At 46.4% G+C, this 19,363-nt stretch overlaps 1 protein-coding gene across 7 annotated transcripts in view; it reads left to right on the plus strand.

The window, feature by feature from the left end:
- FHOD3 (formin homology 2 domain containing 3) overlaps positions 1-19,363 on the plus strand; it is a 494,140-nt gene that overhangs the window by 434,155 nt on the left and 40,622 nt on the right. For all 7 annotated transcript variants that reach the window (XM_082667774.1, XM_082667775.1, XM_082667777.1 and 4 more), the window contains 4 exons: positions 4,936-5,094; positions 14,669-14,851; positions 16,490-16,609; positions 17,341-17,502. In XM_082667774.1, coding sequence (XP_082523900.1) covers positions 4,936-5,094; positions 14,669-14,851; positions 16,490-16,609; positions 17,341-17,502 — 624 coding nt within the window. The remainder of the gene's footprint in view (positions 1-4,935; positions 5,095-14,668; positions 14,852-16,489; positions 16,610-17,340; positions 17,503-19,363) is intronic.

The following is a 19,363-nucleotide window of genomic DNA, read 5'->3' on the forward strand; positions in this document are numbered from 1 at the left end:
GTTGTTTTGAAGGAGGTTCTGGGTGTTGCTGGCTCGTTCAGCTCAGAAGTTCAGCTTCACTAGGCTTTCTGGAAGCAAATCAGAGCCTGGCCTCTTCCTAGAGTGCCTCCTGCCCCTTCAAGAAGTAAGTTCCTCTTTTACCTTGAGAACTTCTGGATGTACGTGGGGAAATTTCACGTTCAAAGACATCCCCACCCTGGTTCCCCCAACTCTGCTCACTTCCACTCTGTTGTTGGGGCAACTCTCTTGCCCCAGAGACAGTTGTTCCCATTTTCACTTCCAGCAGCTCCCTAGTCCAGCATCCTGTGCCTGAAGCCCCACCCACAGGAGCCTCCCTCAGCATCCTTTCTGCCCTGTGAATTCTTGAGAACTGAGGGCAGAGGTTTGGCTGATAGACCTTTTATCAAAGAATTGAGGCAGAAATGCTTATTTCCTGTTGTCCCAGGACCGACCATTGCTGCCGGTGGCATCGTGGCCCCCCACATTTTTGTTGGTCTCCATGAAAAATGTCCCCATTCAAGGTGTAGGAGCCTAACAGGTACTCAGGAAATGAGATCTATATCAAAGAAAGGCAAAAAATAAATAAATGTGGGAAGATACCCTGCCAACCAGCAAGAGGCAGTTGAAGGACTGAGATTGCTTCTCAGCCTCTTTTCCTGCTCAGGGTTTGCTGTCATGGACCATCGCTGATAACAGCCTATCAGCAGAGCGGTCTCATGGGGTGTGGCATACTCCAACCACGATGACATTCCCACACAGCCTGTGTTCTTGCTTTCTGCTGGCTTTTTTTTTTAAAGAAGGAAGATGTCAGTCAATCCAGTCTGTCATGATGTTAACCTACCATGTTGAGTCTTTTGACTTAAAGTTACTTTCTTTGGTTCCGTATTAGAATTGGGCTTTCATGATGGATTGTGACTCACTGATCTTGCGCTCTTGTTGGAATGCCCTGGATCGCTGTATGAGAGCTTTCTCTGTACTTTCATTCTATTCTGTTCTATCATTGTAGCTGTTTAGTGCCAGTGCTACACATGAATTATATCCGTTTTATAATACCTTTTTAGAGCTAATTGGGTAGATATTATATATATTTCTACTTATGGATTTTTTACACATATATTCTTTCATAGTAACTCTAGAATATTTTTTAATTCCAAAAAAATCTTGTTGGAATTTGATTAGAATCATTTTAAATATATATATTATTTATATATAAATTCCATGATGAGAGATAATGAACATCCTTACAACACTGAGGCTTCCTATCCAGGAACATGATGTTTCTCATTTATGCACATCTTTTTCTTCTTCTCTCAAGAAAATGTTGTCAGTTCCTTCAAGTAGGCCCTGTATTGATATTTCAGGAGGTTTGGGCATTTTGTTTCCTTGTTTGTGTGTTGTTTTCGGGGGTGTGTCTGGGCTCAAGTAAAATGCAAAACAACTTTCTCATCTCCTGCCCAGAAGTATCACCTCCTATCATCCTCCCAACCCTGTTCCACCTTTGTCCCATCACATCTTAGCCCTTCCTTTCCAGATGCCTTTAGAGGGTCATTTAACATTTCCTAACCTCCTTTACAGGGAACACTGGGTCTTATCTGCTTTATCTCCTCTTTCTATCATTGACCAATTTCCTATTTTTCTCATTTCAAACAATGGACAGTCACAGACTGTCTGATCAAAGAAGTGCAATAAGGAGATGAGTGCCTGAGAAAGACTCTTAGCAAGAGTAGGATGACTGGGCTGGGGGTGAGAAGAGGCTGGAAGCAGGAGGCCCGTGGTGGGCTGCCCTGGGAGGCTGGCACCAGGGGTCAGGCTCAGGGTGCAGGTGGCAGGAATGAAGGACGGGGCACGAGAGGATTTGTGGAAGAGGATGGGCGACAGTGACTCAGACACAGGACCAGGTGAAGGACGTAGTGAAGGTCACTCTTGCTGGTCTGGGCTTTGACCCTGAAAGATGATTGAAATGGATCAGAACTGATGATGGCTAATCCCTAGACAGGACTCATGCCTCCGGGCACGGAGAACTTTGGCTTGTTCTTTCAGGCGCTGCTCCAGTTCATTGTGGGAGGGGAGGAGAGAGTTGGACGAGCCCGCATGACCCCCCCCCCCGGCTCGTGTCGGGCAGGACAGCCGCCAAGGCACTTGAGGGGTCAGTAGCATCCAGTGGAGTCTGTTTTAATTATGAAGAAGAGCATTTAAAATACCTCTTGGCTAAAATCCAGAGATTTAACAATTCAATTTCAGATATGACTTTAATTCTCATTCCTTCCTTTGCGAAGTGGTTGGAAGTGCTCTGAAAACGTGTAGCGTCGTTTGTTAAGATAGCTTCCCCATGGAAGTGCTCTGAAAACGTGTAGCTTCCCCGTTATCTCAGGATGCCCAGCAGCTTGCTTCTTCCCGACTTATGGGGGTGTGGGTGTGGGTGTGTCCGTTGGTGTGAACTGAGTTCTACTGAGAATGGGGGCAAGGACATCTCAGGCTCAGAGCCACCCCTGAGTCTGTGTGGGTTGCTTGCTGCACGTGGATGCTGGCTGAGGGGGGAGGGCTGAAATCTGAGCGGTGCTTCCCTCTCAAGCTGTTTGCCATGGGGCTGTGTCTCCCTGGAGGTGGGCATCTTCTTCTCATTTGCACAAAGACTGCAGTTGGGCTGGGCCTGCTCAGTCATCTCTGCAGGCTCCTAGAATGACGGGGACTCTATAGATGGGGGGCTAAGGGCTAATGATTCCCAGGGAACCCCTGCCTTCCCATAAATGCTTCCTGCGCTGGAGCCTGGCTGTGGGTAGTTGCCTCTCCAATGCCAGGTCCCAGGCTTCTTCCATCTTCCATGCTGCCGTCCATGTGGCTTCATTCCTTATGCTCGTGAGATGTCTCACTGCTGTCTCTCTGAGCCTCACATCCACATTCTAGGCAGGAAGAAGAAGGAAAGGCAAAAGGCATGGCTCACTGGGTCTATCTCTTTTTAATCAGGAAAACAAAAACCCAAACTGCCAGCCTTACCTGCCAAGGGTCCAGGGAGGTGGCTGATTTCACTGACATATTACCAGCCTGAAAAAAATCAAGTCCCTGTTGGTGAGCAGAGAAGAGGGAATGGATGTTGGACAGGCTCCCTGTAGCACCTGGAGGGGTGGACACCCCGCACCCTAACGTGGGCATCGCAAGTCATCACATCTGTCTTCATTGCCTGTAATCAGCGTTTTGTCAAACCTTTTCTCATTCCTTCTTAGCCTTCTGTACACAAAATAATATTTTAAAGTAGATTTCAGCTAAATTTCAGGGGCTCCTGATAAGCTTATTTGCTTAAATATATAGAAGACAAGCTTGCCCTACAGAGTGAGGGTGCATTTATGCCGCGTGTCCCTGGGAGCTCACGGTTCCAAGCCGACGAGCACACCCACAGGAATTGTTCCTCCCGGCTTCCAGGCGGCCAAACAGCTGGGATGCTTTCGGTTATTTTCTTCATGAAGAAATTGTAATTTATTCCCAAATGCATATTTAAGGACCTAAAATAGAATGTTAGCAATTGAGTTTGGAAGGGCTCAGTAGGACTTAAGGGGCCGCAGCCGTCTTTCCTTGCCAGCTCCCAACCTCCTGTGCTACAGCGACCAGCTTCCCTGGGCGGCTCAGCTGCTCCCAGGCCCAGCCTGGTTCCCTTCCTCAGAGGAGGGGCTGAGGCCTCAGCTGTCAGCTGTTCAGCTGGGACCTGCCTGCAGGGGGCTTCTGAGCAGCTGATTCATGGAGCTCCCCCATATGGCCTCCAAACCTCCAGCTTCATCCCTGGCAGTTCCCTGGAACTAGACAAAGGCACTTCTCTCCTTATATTCTCTCCCAGCCCCAGGCTAGTCCTAGACAGTCTTGAGGGTCCAGCTCAGGTGGCACCTTCTCCAGACCCTAACCCCCTCCACCACCAGGTGAGTTAGTTACCCCACAGCTGGGTCCCTCACACGGTGAGCACACCCCATCACTGTGCTGGACGGGTCTTACCCATCCTCGTCACCCCAGGCTTGTTTCATGAATCAAAATCATCCTCCTCCCAGCCCTGTGGCCTCAAGGGAAGCTGTGCAGCACAGGGAGCTTGCTGGCCGACCCCCCTCCACCTGTCCCAGTTGCCACCCGCCCTTGACTTCCCGAGAGCTGAAGGGGAAGGCTGGGGGCCTTGTCACAGCTCTGGGCAGAGGTGAGCATTGGCTCAGCACCTCACACCTTCCTGGCTTCTGGCCGTGTGCCAGCCCGGGGCTGGCCGCAGGGACTGCCCCGAGGATGCCAGGCCAGCAGGGAGGCCACATACATCAGGGCTCTGTGGGGACTTGGTCCCCCTCTTCGGCCTCTTTGCCAGTTTATCCCTCACTCCTCTTCTCCCACCCACTGGGCAGCTGCCCAGATGGCTGTGTGTAGCAGGAGAGGCGGAAGTGCTCAGGTGTCGGGGCGGAGGATGTTGGAATGATGAGAGGAGCTCCTGAGATGCAGAAGGGCTGACCGGCCAGCGATGCCGGATTCCCCGCTGGCTCCCGTCTCCTCGGTGCGCAGACCAGCTTTCTCCATCTCTGGGCACACACCACACGCTCCAGGGCCAAGCAAGGCACATTCCGACACCTTGCAGCCTGCAGGAAGGGAACTCTGAGAGGTTTGAGTTTTGTTTCCACTGCTTCTATGGAAAAAAAACAGTTTTTTTTTTTCCTTGCAAAATATCACATTTTTCCCAATTGAAGGCAAATCAATTTTATTTTGTAACGTGTCTGACTCGCGAAGTTCCATTGCTGCCCTGCTCTTGGCGGCCTCTTGGAACTAATCCCTGATCTCTGCTGTGCTGAGAGGTAGCCAGTCCTTCCCTGAGCTAAACTGAGGGCATTTGTTTTCATGTCTAAGTAAGTTGTGAGTTTGCTTTTAATAGAGGACCAAAGATGATGCATTAATCTTGGATTCTCCTTATTTTATCACAAGAAAACTGCTGCAGATGGAAAAAAGCAGGAGATCATCGTCCTGGATTCCAAGAGGAGCAATGCTATTAATATCGGTCTGACGGTACTGCCCCCTCCAAGAACGATTAAGATAGCCATTTTGAATTTTGATGAATATGCCTTAAACAAAGAAGGGATTGAGGTAAGGGGAGCTCTGTGGAGCGTTATTTGTGTTCTGTAATACGTTGCATATGTAAACATTACTGTGTCCAGTGTGACTTTCTCCACAGGGTGGCTTGCCATTTTTCTGTCTCAGCCAGATTCTGAATAATGTTAATAATTCTCACATCTTGTTTTTTAACTTCTGGGGGAAAAGAAGCCCCACTTTGCCTAGGAAATTCAGAGATCCTCACTCTCTGGTTCATTTACTAACTTCCTTCTGACCACATTCCACCTGCCTCGATGTGGAAGAATTTGACAACCGCGACGGGGGTGGGGCTGGGATGCCTTCTTTCACATCATTTCAAACCAAATACGTTTAATGAACAGTCTCAAAAGTAGGGTTTTCCATACGTGCTCACTCCGTGTTAGCGGATTTGTTTCTCTCTTGGCACCCTTTGGGGTGTGTAGAGATGGGTTTCATGTGATCAGCTGGAAAACCCAAGCCAACTGAGTCTGCAGCATTTGTTCATCTGAGTGGCACAAGTGGAGAGAGATTGGGTGCCTTGGCTGTGACTACATGGCTGGCAGGCGGCCCAGCTGGCGCCACAGCTCCCCTGCTCTGCCAGGGCCCAGTGCCCTTCCACCAGGCCCTGCTCACCCTTCGCTGTGGGCTGGTGCCTGTCTGTAGGAAGTTAAATCTCCTGTTCTTATAACAGAGAAAGAGTGAGTGAAACCAGTGGCTCAGCCCACAGATTCCTACAGATGGGTGGATGGCCTGGGGGCTCACTGGGTCAGAGTGGGGATCTGAAGACACTGCTTCGTGACGTTGGGTGACACCCACCCCATCCTTCTACTGGCAAAGAGCCCTGGGTTCCTTTAAAGGCTCTCCATATCTGAGATTCCTTCATACCCAGTCTTATTTGAAAGCCTCGAGAGCGAAGGAAGCCAATGAAGGCTGGCTGCAGGGAGGGAGAGCGGGCTTTGGCGGGAGAGTTGAAAGTGAGGAGGGCCTGGGGGGCTGTGCCCTACGCGTCTCCAGCCCTGAGTGTGGTAGGGGGCAATGGGGCCCATGGGGCAAAGTGACGCCTGAACCCAGGAGGACAGCCGTGACTTTGTGCTTTGGAAAGCACAGACCTCCACAGGAAAAGCCATGTTCCAGAGGTTTGTACTGGATTGAGTACAAACGTCAAAATCCATGCCTACCCAGAACCCCAGAATGTGACCTTATTTGGAAATAGGGTCTTTGCAGACATGATCAAGTTAAGATAAAGTCATCCTGGATTAGGGTGGGTCCTACTCCACTGGCTGATATCCTTCTAAGAAGAGAGAAGTTTGGACATAGACACAGAGAGGGGAATGCCATGGGAACACAGAGGATACACAGGGAGACACACAGAACAGAGCACCGTGTGATGATGGGGGCAGAAATTGGAGGGAAGCGTTTACAAGCCAAGGAGCATGAAGGACTGCCGGCAACTACCAGAAGCGAGGACAAGGCAAAGAAAGATTCTTCCCTCGAGTCTTCAGAAAGAGCATGGCCCTGCCGACACCTTGATATTAGACTTCTAGTCTCTCAAACGGTGACAGAATAAATTTCCTTTGTTTGGAACCCCTGAATTTGTGGCGCTTTGTTATGGCAAACCTAGGAAACCAGTACGAGGCCTAAGCAACTCTGCCCTGAGAAACACACACACAGCCTGTGCCAGGAGCAGGTACGATGAGGGAAATGGTACTTCTTTCTGGCTGGAGAGGAGGTGGAGCCCGAGCCCTGGAGTCAGGCCATGCAGCACAGCAGGTCAGCAGAGCCAGGGAGTGAGGGCACGTGGCACACCGGGGAGGGTGTAAAAAGGAGAGAGCAGGTGACAGTAGGCAAATACAGAGAGGGACACTGAGGCAGCTGCCAGACAGCGAGAAAGAAGGGAGCAGGCCCAGCCTCAGTGTGAGGCACCTCCACCCTGGGACGCACAGAGCAGCAAGAGAGAAGGGCATTGGGCAGGTGGGAGCTGCCAAGCGGGACGAACCAAGTGCAGAGTGTCTCTCACATAGGACAGACAGAGTAGGAGGCCCTAGCGCACATTCTGGCCATCCTATTTACTTCACAGGATCTTTTAAAGACTGTAAAAGCTTCAGATTCGTACATAGGCTCCAAATGCAGCCAGGGCCAGCTTGATTGAAGGAAAAAATGACAACTTCCCCTTTTAAAAATATTTCCCCTTATTGCCATGAGAACTTGAAAGTCCATCAGGAGAGGTGGATGCCTTTGGTTTTGCCTTTTTTCTTTCCTGAAATGTCAGTCTCCCTGGGTGGGGAGAGTTTCAGATACAATAAGTTAGTTAGATTTTAGAATGAATCAAATTATTTTTTCCTTTTCTGACTGGTTTTTCAATCCAGGAAGGAATGATGTTAGGTACAATAATGATGACGGATATGGGAGCAGCACAGCACTAAACTTGACTTTCCTAGGTTTCCTGCTTTGGGCCAGACACCAGGTAGGTGCTTCACACAGACGCTCATCAGACCCTTACGCTGTACATACTATTATGTTCTTCATCTTAAAGATGAAGAGGGTGAGTTCCAACGTTTGTCTGTGTCCAAGCTCACAAGCCAGCAAGAGGTCGAGCTGAAATGTGATTTCTAGAGCCTGAGCCGGAAGTGCAATCCACAGGCCAGCTCTGGCGGCGGCCAGCCTGGGTGGGCTGTCTGGGCCTGGGCTCACCCACCGAAAAGAGTAAGAGGGAATCTGGAAGGGGAGTGAGAAGATGCATGAGGCAACGCAGTCCGCATCACAGCGCTGCCTAGGGTTTTCCTCTGGGAGTAGCTGTCATATGAAATGAGGTACAGTGAGAGGACACAGCCATGGAAATCACTGCCTAACCCTTCCTGAGAGCTTGTTGTGTCATGAGTGCTCGCTAAACTCATATATAGTCACAAGACATGGAGTTACACATTTTTACCACACCGTTTTTGAAAGCAAGGTTTATCAGCTGGCACTATTGCCATTCTGGGCTGGACAGTTCTTTGTTGTGGGAGCTGCCCTGTGCAACGTAGGGTGTTCAGGATCCCTGGCCTCTGCCCACAAGATGCCGGTGGAACCCATCCAGGGGTGACAACCAAAAATGTCTCTTAGACTTCATCAGTATACCCTGGGGACAGAATCACCCTGATTGAGAACCCCTCATCTGAAGCTGCCTGGGCAAATCCAGAGACTGTGTATATTTTCAACTCTTGTCAGCTGTAGCTGAGAATCCAGAAGAAACCAGTCCTTGTGGGGAAGACAGAACCCAGGCCCTCCCAGCTGTTACCTGCTGTCTCTGGCCACTGATCCCAGGGGCCCAAGGGGTAGAGATGGTCTTCATCCAAGTGCAGAGCTACTCCCCCAAAGCTTATTGTCTAGGCTTGTTGTTCAAGAGTTAAGTCAGGACTGAGAAGAGATGTAAGTTGCGTCCTTACAGATCTCCACTAATATGATTTCCAGCTTATGCCCAAATGGCCTTTTGCCAAGCCGTCTGCTTCTTGGATGCAGGCCCTGTAGCGTGGCACCACGGCTTAATGGGGTCATTCGAAACGAAACCTCTGTGTACCTGGACGTGATTAGGATGTATTCACTGACATCCTGTTTGTCACCCCCATGTTTTGTATCTGGTTCATCATGAAAACCCATGGGAGCAAGTAACTTCATTAAGGAAGTCGTTTTTCATAAGAGTATTAAACTTTAGAATATGGTTTGGGGGCACCTGTAAGTATTATTAATGGTATTTTCCCAAGTAAAACATTGCTGAGGTATCACAGATGGAAGTAGGAAGGGTTTTCATTTTTCTCCTTGCTTTTCTCATTTTTAGAGTCTGTGTTTACTCAGAGGGTAACACAATTGAATGGCCCCAAACGACATTTAACTTGGCCCTGCTTGGCTGCCAGGCCAGTCAGCATCCTAGAAACAGAATTTCCCTTTGGCCACCTGTACAAAGCTACAGTATCTTCTCAAGCAGTTTGTGTTGGGAACTCCGTCCACGGGTCCCTGAGTGAGCGCTGGACACGCGCAGATGAGCCTGAGTGCAGGCGCCCATCAGTGGGTCCACAGTGCCAGGAATGAGAATGTCCCACACTGGTAGTTTGTGGAATCGCCATGAGCATGGAGGTGGTGCTAGAAAGTAAGAGGAGCCCCTGGGTGGTTCTCCAGCGCTACCTTGGTTATCCAGCCTAGCTTCAGGCACTGCATCTTCATCTGTAAATTTGGTGCATAATTTCTGCCTTACATGCCTCACTTGAGTAATCATAAGAACGAAAGAAGATACTATCAAGAAATAAACTTGAGAAGTTAACTAAAAAAAAAAAAAGCCCCTCCCTGAGATGAAGTGCATGAAGAGAATGCCATTGTCTCATGAGACTGCAAGTTGCGTCCAAGCCCTGCATAAAGGCTCCAACTTTCTGCTGTTAGATTCTCATCCAGAGTCATAGCCAGGGTTCTGTCCAGAACTCAGGAGATATGGGGATACACGTATATGTATAGCTGATTCAATTTGTTGTAAAGCAGAAACTAACACACCATTGTAAAACAATTTTACTACAAGAAGGATGGTAAAAAAAAAAAAAAGAACTCACAAGACATGATAATTACTTAGTATGGTCTCATCTGCAAGTGAATGAGATGGCCAAACCCCAAAGCATTTGGGTCTGTAAAAAAATAAGTAAGACTTATGAATTTTCATCTGAAATATGATTTTCAGATACAAAAGCAAGCATAGTTAAAGCAGTGCTGGAGAAACACTGTCTGGAAGAAAGCAAAAAAACACTGAGATTATTATGTCATGGGCCTGTTTGATGTTTTTCTTCTTGTGAAGCCAAATGGTCATCACAGAAACATCAGTAAATCTACTGACATGGTAAAGAGCAAGTTAAAGGTATGCTCATTCCCTTGTCATCTGCTCATGGAAAAAAGGGACCATCACCTCATAGGAGGTAGCGTTGATCTCCTGTCCCCATCTTACGGCTATTTTTATTGTCAGTGATGTGTAAAAAATAAGTAAAATAAACTGGCAGATGGTAACCTCATAAATCTTCAGTAGTGAACAAATGGTTTAAATTAGAGAAAGGAAAAACAAAAGAGTGTTTGATTACTTTCCCAAAGGAAAAAAGCAAACAAAAATCATCCCAGGAAAATGCCTTCTGAGGAAGGGGGAAAAGCGTTGACAACTTTATATTTCGGAATTCTTGTACATGCTTAAAACAATTTGAGCATTAAGAAAATTAAAATACAAATTCTTACTTAAGTTTTTCTTTTGAAAACCAGTTGAGTTCAAATGCTGGGTGTTTTGGAAGAAGTGACATCTGCTTGGATTGTTTTGGTCCTTTTTAAATGCCATCTGTGTGGACAGGTGGAATCAGTAGCATCAGCCTGTGGGAGAACAAGGAGGATCATCACTGAACGTCTCCCCAGTGCTCCATTCCACCCACATAATCTGTGTTTGGGGTCGTGATGAAGAGGATGTTGGAAGAAGAGGTATCTAGGGCTCACCACCTGTGACCTCACTCTGACCACAGCCCAAAACAGGTCTTCAATACAGTTTGTCATCACTGGCTTCTGATAAGCTCCTGAGACAGCCCTCCCTGATAACACTTTCAGAAGCTTAGGACAACTGCTACCCCACCCAGATACATCCTAAGGCACAATCATGTAGATATCTGCATGTTTGCTGATTCTGGTGTCAAGTGCCCAGTCTTTTATTTTGACTTTTTTTTTTAATTAATATAGAGTAAAGTTGACTTTTGGAGGGGGTCCAGGTCTATTGAGTTTTAAAACATATATAAATTCATGCAATGACCACTGTAGTCAAAATTCAAAGCAGTCCCCTCTCCCCAAAAAGCTCTTGTGCTGTCCCTTTCTAGTCACACCCTTAACCCACCCCTAGCCCCTGTTAATGACTGATTGATTCTCATCACTATGGTTTTGTCTTTCCGAGAATGTCATACACAAGGAATCATACAGCGAGTAACCTTTTGAGATTGGCTTCTTTCACTCAGCATGATCGATGCCTCTGAGATTCATCCAAGTCGCAGTTTGTATCTACAGTTGGTCCCTTTTTATTGCTGAGTATCTTCGCATTGTAGGGATGTACCACTGGCTGTTTGTAAATATAAATATCCACCCGTTGAAGCATATTTAGCTTGGTCCACTTCATAGCAGTTATGAATAAAGCTACTACAAATACGCATGTACAAGTTTTTGTGTGAATACTGTTTTAATTTTTCTAGGGTAAATACAAATGGAATTGCTGGGTCATGTGATAACACTATGTTTAATCTTTTGAGGAACTGTAACTTGTCTCTTCATTCTCTTAACAGTGTCTTTCACAGAGAAAAAGTGTTTAATTTGGATAAAGGTTAATTTATCAACCTATTCTTTTTTTGTATCATGTCTAGGGGTTCACTGCATAACCTGTGTCACAAAAATTTTCTCCTGTGTTTCCTTCTAAAAGTTTTGTAGTGTTGCTTCTTACTTTTAGATCTATGATCCCCTTTGTGTTAACTTATGTAGAAGGTGGAAGGTTTAAGTTGAGGTTCACTTTTTGCATATGGATTCCAGTTGGTCCATCCAACACCATTTGTTGAAAACACTACCATTTGTCCACTGAACTGCCTTCATACCTTTGTCAGAATCACTGGGCCATATTTGTGTAGTCTATTTCCGGGTGCCCCGTTTTGTCCCGCTGGTCTCTGTATCTATCATTCAGCCCATGCCACACTGTCTTAATACCGCAGCTTTATTGTAGATCTTAAAGTCAAGTGGTATGACTCCTCCAAGGGTATTCTTTTTCAAAATTATTTTGGTTTGACTGTTTTGGTCCTCTGCCTTGCCATACAATTTTTAGAATCAGCTTGTCTATATCCACAAAAAAAATCACGGTATTTTGATTGGAATTGAGTTAAATTTATACATCAATTTTGGGAAGACTAACATCTTGACTATGTTGAGTCCTTCAGTCTGTGAACACTGTTCCTTCTCTCTTCATTTAGATCGTCTTTAGACGGTTAGATTGCTTTCATCAGCATTTTCTACTTTCCAAATGCAGATCCTACACATGCTTTGTTAGATTCATACCTAAGTATTTCATTGTAAACAGCATTTTTTTTAAAATTTCAGTTTGTAATTGCTCCTTAGTAATATATAGAAATAAAATGGATTTTTTTGTATATTGACCTTATATTATGCAACATTGTTTAACTCATTGTTTCATAAGTTTTTTGTAGATTCCTCAAAATTTCCTATGTAGACAATTATACCATCTGTGGTAGGAAGAGTTTTATCTTTTCCTTTCCAATCTGTATGTATTTTTAAAATTTTATATACCTGGCTAGGATTTCCACACAATGTTAAATAGGAATGGTGAGAGTGGACGCCCTGTCTTGTTCCCATTCTTAGAGGGAAAGCATTCTGTCACCATTAAGTATGAAATGAGCTGTAGGTTTTTTTTTTTTTTATAAATGTATCTTATCAGGTGGGGGAAATGCCTTCTATTACTGGGTTGCTGAGATTTTTTTGTCATGAATGGAAATTGAATTTTATCAAAACTTTTTTGAGTCAATTGAAATGACTGTGTGAATTTTCTTGTTCACACTGTTAATCAGGTAGATTAATAGCATTGATTAATTTTTTTCATATTGAACCAAACTTGTGGCTATTTTAAAATATATTGCTATATGAAATATAGCAATAGATTTATATATCTTAATATATTGGCATTTATTTATATACTTTAAAATATTTTGTTAAGGATTTTTGCATCTGATTCATCAGGGTATTGGTATGTAGTTTTCTTTTCTCGACTAGATTAACTTTGTCTGGTTTTTGTATCATGGTCATTCTGGTTTCATAAAAAGAATTAAGAATTGTTCCATCACTTGTTGGAGTTCAAGCCACAGATTCTGACCCACCTTCTGTGGACTGTTGTTCCAGCGTCAGCTCAGTTTTCAAAGAGCAGTTCAGGTCTCAAAGTCTTTAATGTGCTTTTGAAGGTCAGATTCACACATGAACAGCTCAAGGAGAGTCTCAGAAGTTCTTAAACAGCTTGGTGCCCTTGCTTTGCAGGCTCTTCATGTTTCATGACCTCCCCACTGCTTTCTGGTTTTCTGGGGCCTTCCTTTTTAGTCCTCCAGTGAAAGCTGGGTCTTTAGTTACCTCACTTTACCATGCACTTGCTATGACTGTGCCCATGTCTGGGGCCAAGCAGAGAGAAGATAGAAAAGAAAAGCATAAGGGGTTTGCCCCATCTCTTGGGAACACAGCTCCACTGACTGGAGAGGAATGTTCACTTCATCTGAGTTTTAGGACCTGCCAACCTTGCTGCCACCGCTAGGAGGCCCTTTCCCACACCTCGAGTCAGAACTAGAGGGCTCCCCTGGCGTTCTCTCTGTCTGCACCCGATACCCTCTTCCAGATTTTGGGGCTACCTGAGCCCAGGCTAGGGAATACCAGAGGAAAAATGGTCAACTCATTACCAGTTCAGTTGAACTTTCAGTTCTGGTCTTCTTCCTCAATCCACCTACCACTATTTCTTTTTTTAAAAGTCTTCAAGTACCTGCTCCATGCCTGCTGTCCAGGGTGTATAGTTGCATTTAGTGGGACAGACAGAGTATTGCTTACTCTATCTATCTCCCCCAGAACCGGAACTCCTTCCCACACTTTATCCAGATGGTTGCTATTGTAGAGCAGTAACCAAAGCCACTTAGAATTAATGAATTAACATAAGTTACCGAAAAGTATGGCACAATGTGTATTTCTTTGCTTTGATACTCTCATTTGATAAACGAGAGAAAAATAATGACACCTCCTCTTTCGTAATGTTGTATGTTAAATGTCACGTGATGGGAATTTTTACCTTCTTTTAAAATGTAATCACTAAGGAATTTGAACTTATAAGAGTCCTTCTGATGCCTGTTTGCTCCCTCTGCCTTCCACAATTGACTTTTACCAGAAACAAATAAAAGCAGAAAGTGATACTCTTTCCATTAGTAGGTAAGTATTGCTCTTTATAAGTACCATCATCATTTTTTCCTCAGTCAGACTTGAGCTGAGCCTGATGTTAAGATGTTTTCATTTCTATATAAAATTTGAAATATACTTGAAATATTTAAAACAATTAAAGTTACAATATGGCCCATGTACAAAAGTTAGTCTGAGCTCTTGGTAAATGATTTATTTTTGTAAGCTCTTAAATTAATCTGTGAGAAGATTATATGCTTCACACATTTTACTCTATTTCTTAGGGAACGGGGAGCTGTTCTCTAATCTTCTATCTTATTCTTTCACCTTTCTCTCACACCCCCATCCCTTTCTTGCCTAGAATGTCCTTCATGTACAAGACCAGGAAATTTAGGGCAAGTTGCTTATGGAACAGGAGATTTAAAGAAAGAGAAAGAATGTTAAAACAAATGAATGTAAATTTAGATGCTACGTAGGGCTTTTCCACTCTAAAGTTTATTTGGTATATAGCAGCTGTATATGATAAGAGCACTGACAGCAGAACATCTCTACTACCTGGTTGGGAAGTTACCATATGAATTTGGAAACATCGAGGGGTCCATCACTAAGAATATACTGTATCATTCCATCTTTCCAGAAAATTCTAACCATGATTCCCACTGAAGAAGAGAAGCAGAAAATCCAGGAAGCGCAGCTGGCCAACCCTGAGGTGCCCCTGGGCAGTGCAGAGCAGTTCCTCCTTACACTGTGCTCCATCAGCGAGCTCTCAGCTCGGCTCCACCTCTGGGCGTTCAAAATGGATTATGAAACTACAGAAAAGGTAAGCACTTAGGAAGAGAGGCAGCCAGTCCTATGCCCCCAGAGTTGAGAATGTTCATTTTTTTACCGGTGAACATAGTGAAGTATCATTCCTGAGACAGGGTTTGAAGGGTGAGGGTTTGATCGTGATGGGGTCGTGTCTACACTGAGTGATGTGCAGCCTACCAGTGAGGGCTTATTCTAAAGTGTCTGTCTGGCACCAGCCTCAGATACTTGACTGCTTAAAAAAAAAAAAAAAACTATCAAATGTTTTTCTGACTCTATATGCTCATTGTAGAAAATTTAGACAGTACAGAAAGACACAATATGGGAAGTGACTTGCAATCCTTCTAGCTGATGATGGTCACCTCACTGCCATTGACTGTGGCAACCAGCAGGTCACTGGGTCCCTTTGAGAGAGTATCACAGTAGAAAATCCGAGATGAACAGATTGCAAGAGGTTGAGAGGAGAGTAGAAGGAAAGTGAAGGCATGGGAACACTCATCCCGAGTAGAAAGTAGAAGAAGCAGGTGTCCTCTCCGGATGGGCGAGAGGTGAGTATTTTTTGCAGGCTGAGAAGAAGGAACCATGGAGAGGACAAGGGAGGGAGGGATGGTGAGCTGGAGGTGAGCTTGACTGAGAGTAAGTGCCCAGAGGAAGTGGAGAGGATGTGTGGTCTTCCTCTTTCCGCAAAGGAGGGAGCACGGTCCTTTCTGAGGGCCAGGCAGGTAGCAGTGGGCTAAGGCTGCTTCAGGAGGAAACTATATTTGACTCTATTCGAGAATCAGGCAGGGCTGAAGAAGCCTAGAACTGCTAGGGTGACGTGGTTGCAGAACTAGTCAGCATGTTCAGATGATTTTCTGGAGAAAAGTGAGGTAACTTCAGGGAGAAAACAGGTCATCGAGTCAGCCTTGGCCAGGGGCTGGGAGGGCCGGCCTAGCAGAAGCGAGGCTGAAGAGAATGCAGCTGAAGCTTCTGGCTTTGGGGTCCATGCGTGGGGAGAGCCTCAGTGAGGACGCTGAGGTGGGGGGTGGTTACAGAACGACAAGACAGAGGGAAGGGGAGACTGAGGCCATGAGGCCACAGGGCAGGCTAGACACCTGAGAGAGTGGGAGTTTTGAAGAAAGTTGGCGTAATGAGGATGATGGCCTTCTAGAAAGTAACCCAGGCCAAGAGGTGGCCAGCCACAGAGTGCCTAGAGGGGAGGTTAGGAGACCTGGGTCCAGGGACAATGAGGCCACAGTTTCCAGTGTCATCTGCCTGGGAGGAGAAAGGCAAAGAGGAAGACTGGTTCTGATGCTGAAGGAACCTGCAGGTGAAGAGTTTCATAGACATCAACCATGGTCAGAAGAGAGAATGGGAGGAGAGTATAACCTGAGGGTCCTGCTTGAACTTGGGAGATGGGCAGGAACAGGGGATGACAGAGCAGATGTCACCCAACCAAGCTCCTGTGAGCCACAGGTACCCAGCTGGTCTGCACTGAGGAGACTTTGGGGCTAGACTTTCTCCTGCTGCCCTTCTGCTCTTTTCCATCACATGGGATTGCCTTATACTGGGAGAACTCCACTGGTAATGACCTTGTACAAAAATTAAAAAGAACAAAGTAAAACCAAAATTTACGCTCTCTATCACCTTCTTCTAACTTTTTTTTAATTGAAAGGAAGTGGCAGAACCACTTTTGGACCTGAAGGAAGGAATAGACCAGTTGGAGAACAATAAAACCTTGGGCTTTATCCTGTCTACTCTCTTAGCCATTGGGAACTTTCTAAATGGAACTAATGTAAGTCTTTCCCATCGCTTTCTTCACAAAATCCCTGCCCTTCACTTGCCAGTGGAGGTCATACCTCTGGTCCTCCAAAGCACAATTGAACAAACAGTTTTTGTGTTTTTTGGTGAAAATCTAGAAGTTTTGTCCTTAAAATATCAGGGCCTATTTATTCAAGCCTGTATCTTGCTATAAATAAGAAAACTTAGAAAAATAAGCACTTTATTCCTTGTGAAGCTTGGCTCCTCCCAAAATTGACTTTGGAGCTATTTTCTTCTACCCTGTTTTTTTCTTTTTCCCTTTTTTCCCCTGAGCTTATCACTTAAATATTTGTACTCATACACATTATAAACAAACTTCTTTTTGTTTGTTTTAATGGTCTCTCTTCGGCCAGGAAGTAGAAAAGCAGCAGGGAAGGGATTAGGGAAGTTGTAGATACCTACATGGCAGAGACCCCGCCCCCTTCGCCCTATCCCGGCACCCTGATTTAGGAGCAGAGCCCTGGGATAGTCCGTGGATGATGGGCGTGGTGGGAAAGGGCTGGAGGCTCATTTTGCTCTCAGGGTGGCTGGTCCGTGTGGAATCAGCTAAGGATGATGGAGCGTGTGGCCTGAGATGCTTCGCTCACAGAGGAACTGAATATTGGGCTCCTTCAAGACAGCATTGATTCTGAAACCATTTGGACCTTTCTGAGAACCTGCGTGAAACTTGTTCTTCCTGTCTTTTATTGAATGTTCCCCAAACAGGCCAAAGCGTTTGAGTTAAGCTACCTCGAGAAGGTTCCAGAAGTCAAAGACACCGTGCACAAGCAGTCCCTTCTCCACCACGTGTGCACCATGGTGGTGGAAAACTTCCCGGACAGCTCTGATCTGTACTCAGAGATTGGGGCCGTCACCAGGTCAGCCAAGGTATGTCCGGGGCTCGGAAGAGCGGGCGAGCCTGTCCCCAGAGGCTGGCTCTGCATCAGTCATCTCTGCGGAGCACAGGCTCTGTTAACTAAAACGCCCAAGTAATGCTTGCACCCCCTGCTCTAGAGTTTGTGAATAAAACTCGTCTCGTGCCATGTCTAATGGACTTTTGAGATCATTTTCCCATCTCTGGTTCTCTGTCAGATTCTTTCCTGCTGAGGTATGTGAAGCAAGCCTGCCATCCCAGTCAGTCCTAACCCTGGGGTCCCCTGTTCAGCTGCGTTACTCACCAGGCTGGCTTCTCCAGAGCAGTGAAATCACCCAGCTGGTTTTAGGTGGGCAAAAATGTGCACAAGATGCAATTGGCCTCCTCCTCAAACTTCCATAGGACCCTGCAGTGAGGTGCGGAGCCAGGAAACTGAGGGCACGCCTGGCCCGCTGACCCCTACAGATTGGCCCTGCCTATGATCTTACACCGAGGGAACAGTTTTATAGGGCTATAAACAGCGTAGAGCATTGCCCCTCAGCTGCAAACTCTTAAACTGAGTGCAGAGTTAAAATCTTCATGAGCTTATGGCTTAGTTGTAAGAGCTGGATAGCCAGCTGCCCCGCTGCAGGAGCATCCCTGGGGCCAAACAACCCCAGAGGGATCCCAAACACAACAGAACTGGGAGATGTGAGGGTCTTGGAAGCAACAGGGAACTCACAGGGATGGGCTTCAGTAGGGCCAGGTCAGTGTGGAAGAAACTCCCAGAAATACAACCTGTCTGGGGAGCTGAAAGCAGAACAGTGTTTAGCTCTGAGACACATTGGAATCTAGCGATGAACATAGGAGAGACTGTGGTGGGCAGAGGGGGAAAGGGCTTTGCTAGGTTCCCCTTCAGGGAGCTTTCCCTCTCTCTGCCTTCTCCCACAGAGCTGGCTTGTGGGGACCTGGGGCCTGGGACCCTCCTTCACCTGTCTCAGGCCAGCAGCTGCCAGGTCCACTGAGCTGGGCGCCCTGAGCCAGCCTAACGGTGGTCCTGCCTTGAGGCAGAAACAGGCGAGGCCAGCGATCCTGCAGCTCTGAGAGTGGACAGACTTTTCTGTTTCACAGGCGCTCTCTCTGTATGTACTCTGTGCCAGGCACTGTTCTGAAGTCTCTAGAAATATTACTTCAGTGTTCCAAAAGCCCTTCTGAGTGTCCCAACGGGGGTCTTCTAGGTGCCCCATGAGCACCTTCTCAGAAGACAGTTTATTAGTAATAATTCTTGAGATAGAGTCTGCCTATAATTCTTGAGACAGGGCTTCTGGATCCCCTTCATTTGGTCCTGTTTCCAGAACGAATCAGTTCCCTTTTTACAAATCAGTAGTCCTTTGTTCTTTCCAGGTCCTTCTGCTGGGTGGAGCCTGCTTTTGATGAAAGTCGCCCTGGCCTAGGGGCCCTGACACCAGGCTGGCCCCCAGTGACTGCCCTGGGCCCCCTCAGTATCAGGCCTTTCCTTGCCTAAAGACTGGCTACACAAGCCAGACGTGCAGGTAGCTTCTCCCCATTAACCTCGGCAATTACGAAGGATGACTGTTGACCCAGGTCCATGTGACTTACAACAGGACGCCAAGAGGGCATCTACCACCACTTCTTAGCCTTTACTCCCAAAGTTCTGGGGGGCTTTGAGGGGCTCTTATGTGTAGACAGGTACAAAATCAGCTTCAAGGACCCCCAGCCCCAGCTGCATTCATTCCGTCCCCTGGTGTGTCACTTTGGGTGTCCTCACTGCAACCCACGAAGAGCAGGTTACTTTGGCATCTGGAAGAAAACTGTCCCACCAGGGGCTGGTGGAAATGAGTGGAGGTGGGCATAGCTCTGGCTGCTCCTAGAGGG

This window comes from Grampus griseus (genome assembly GCF_964374135.1).
Source record: "Grampus griseus genome assembly, chromosome: 12".
NCBI lineage: Eukaryota > Metazoa > Chordata > Mammalia > Artiodactyla > Delphinidae > Grampus > Grampus griseus.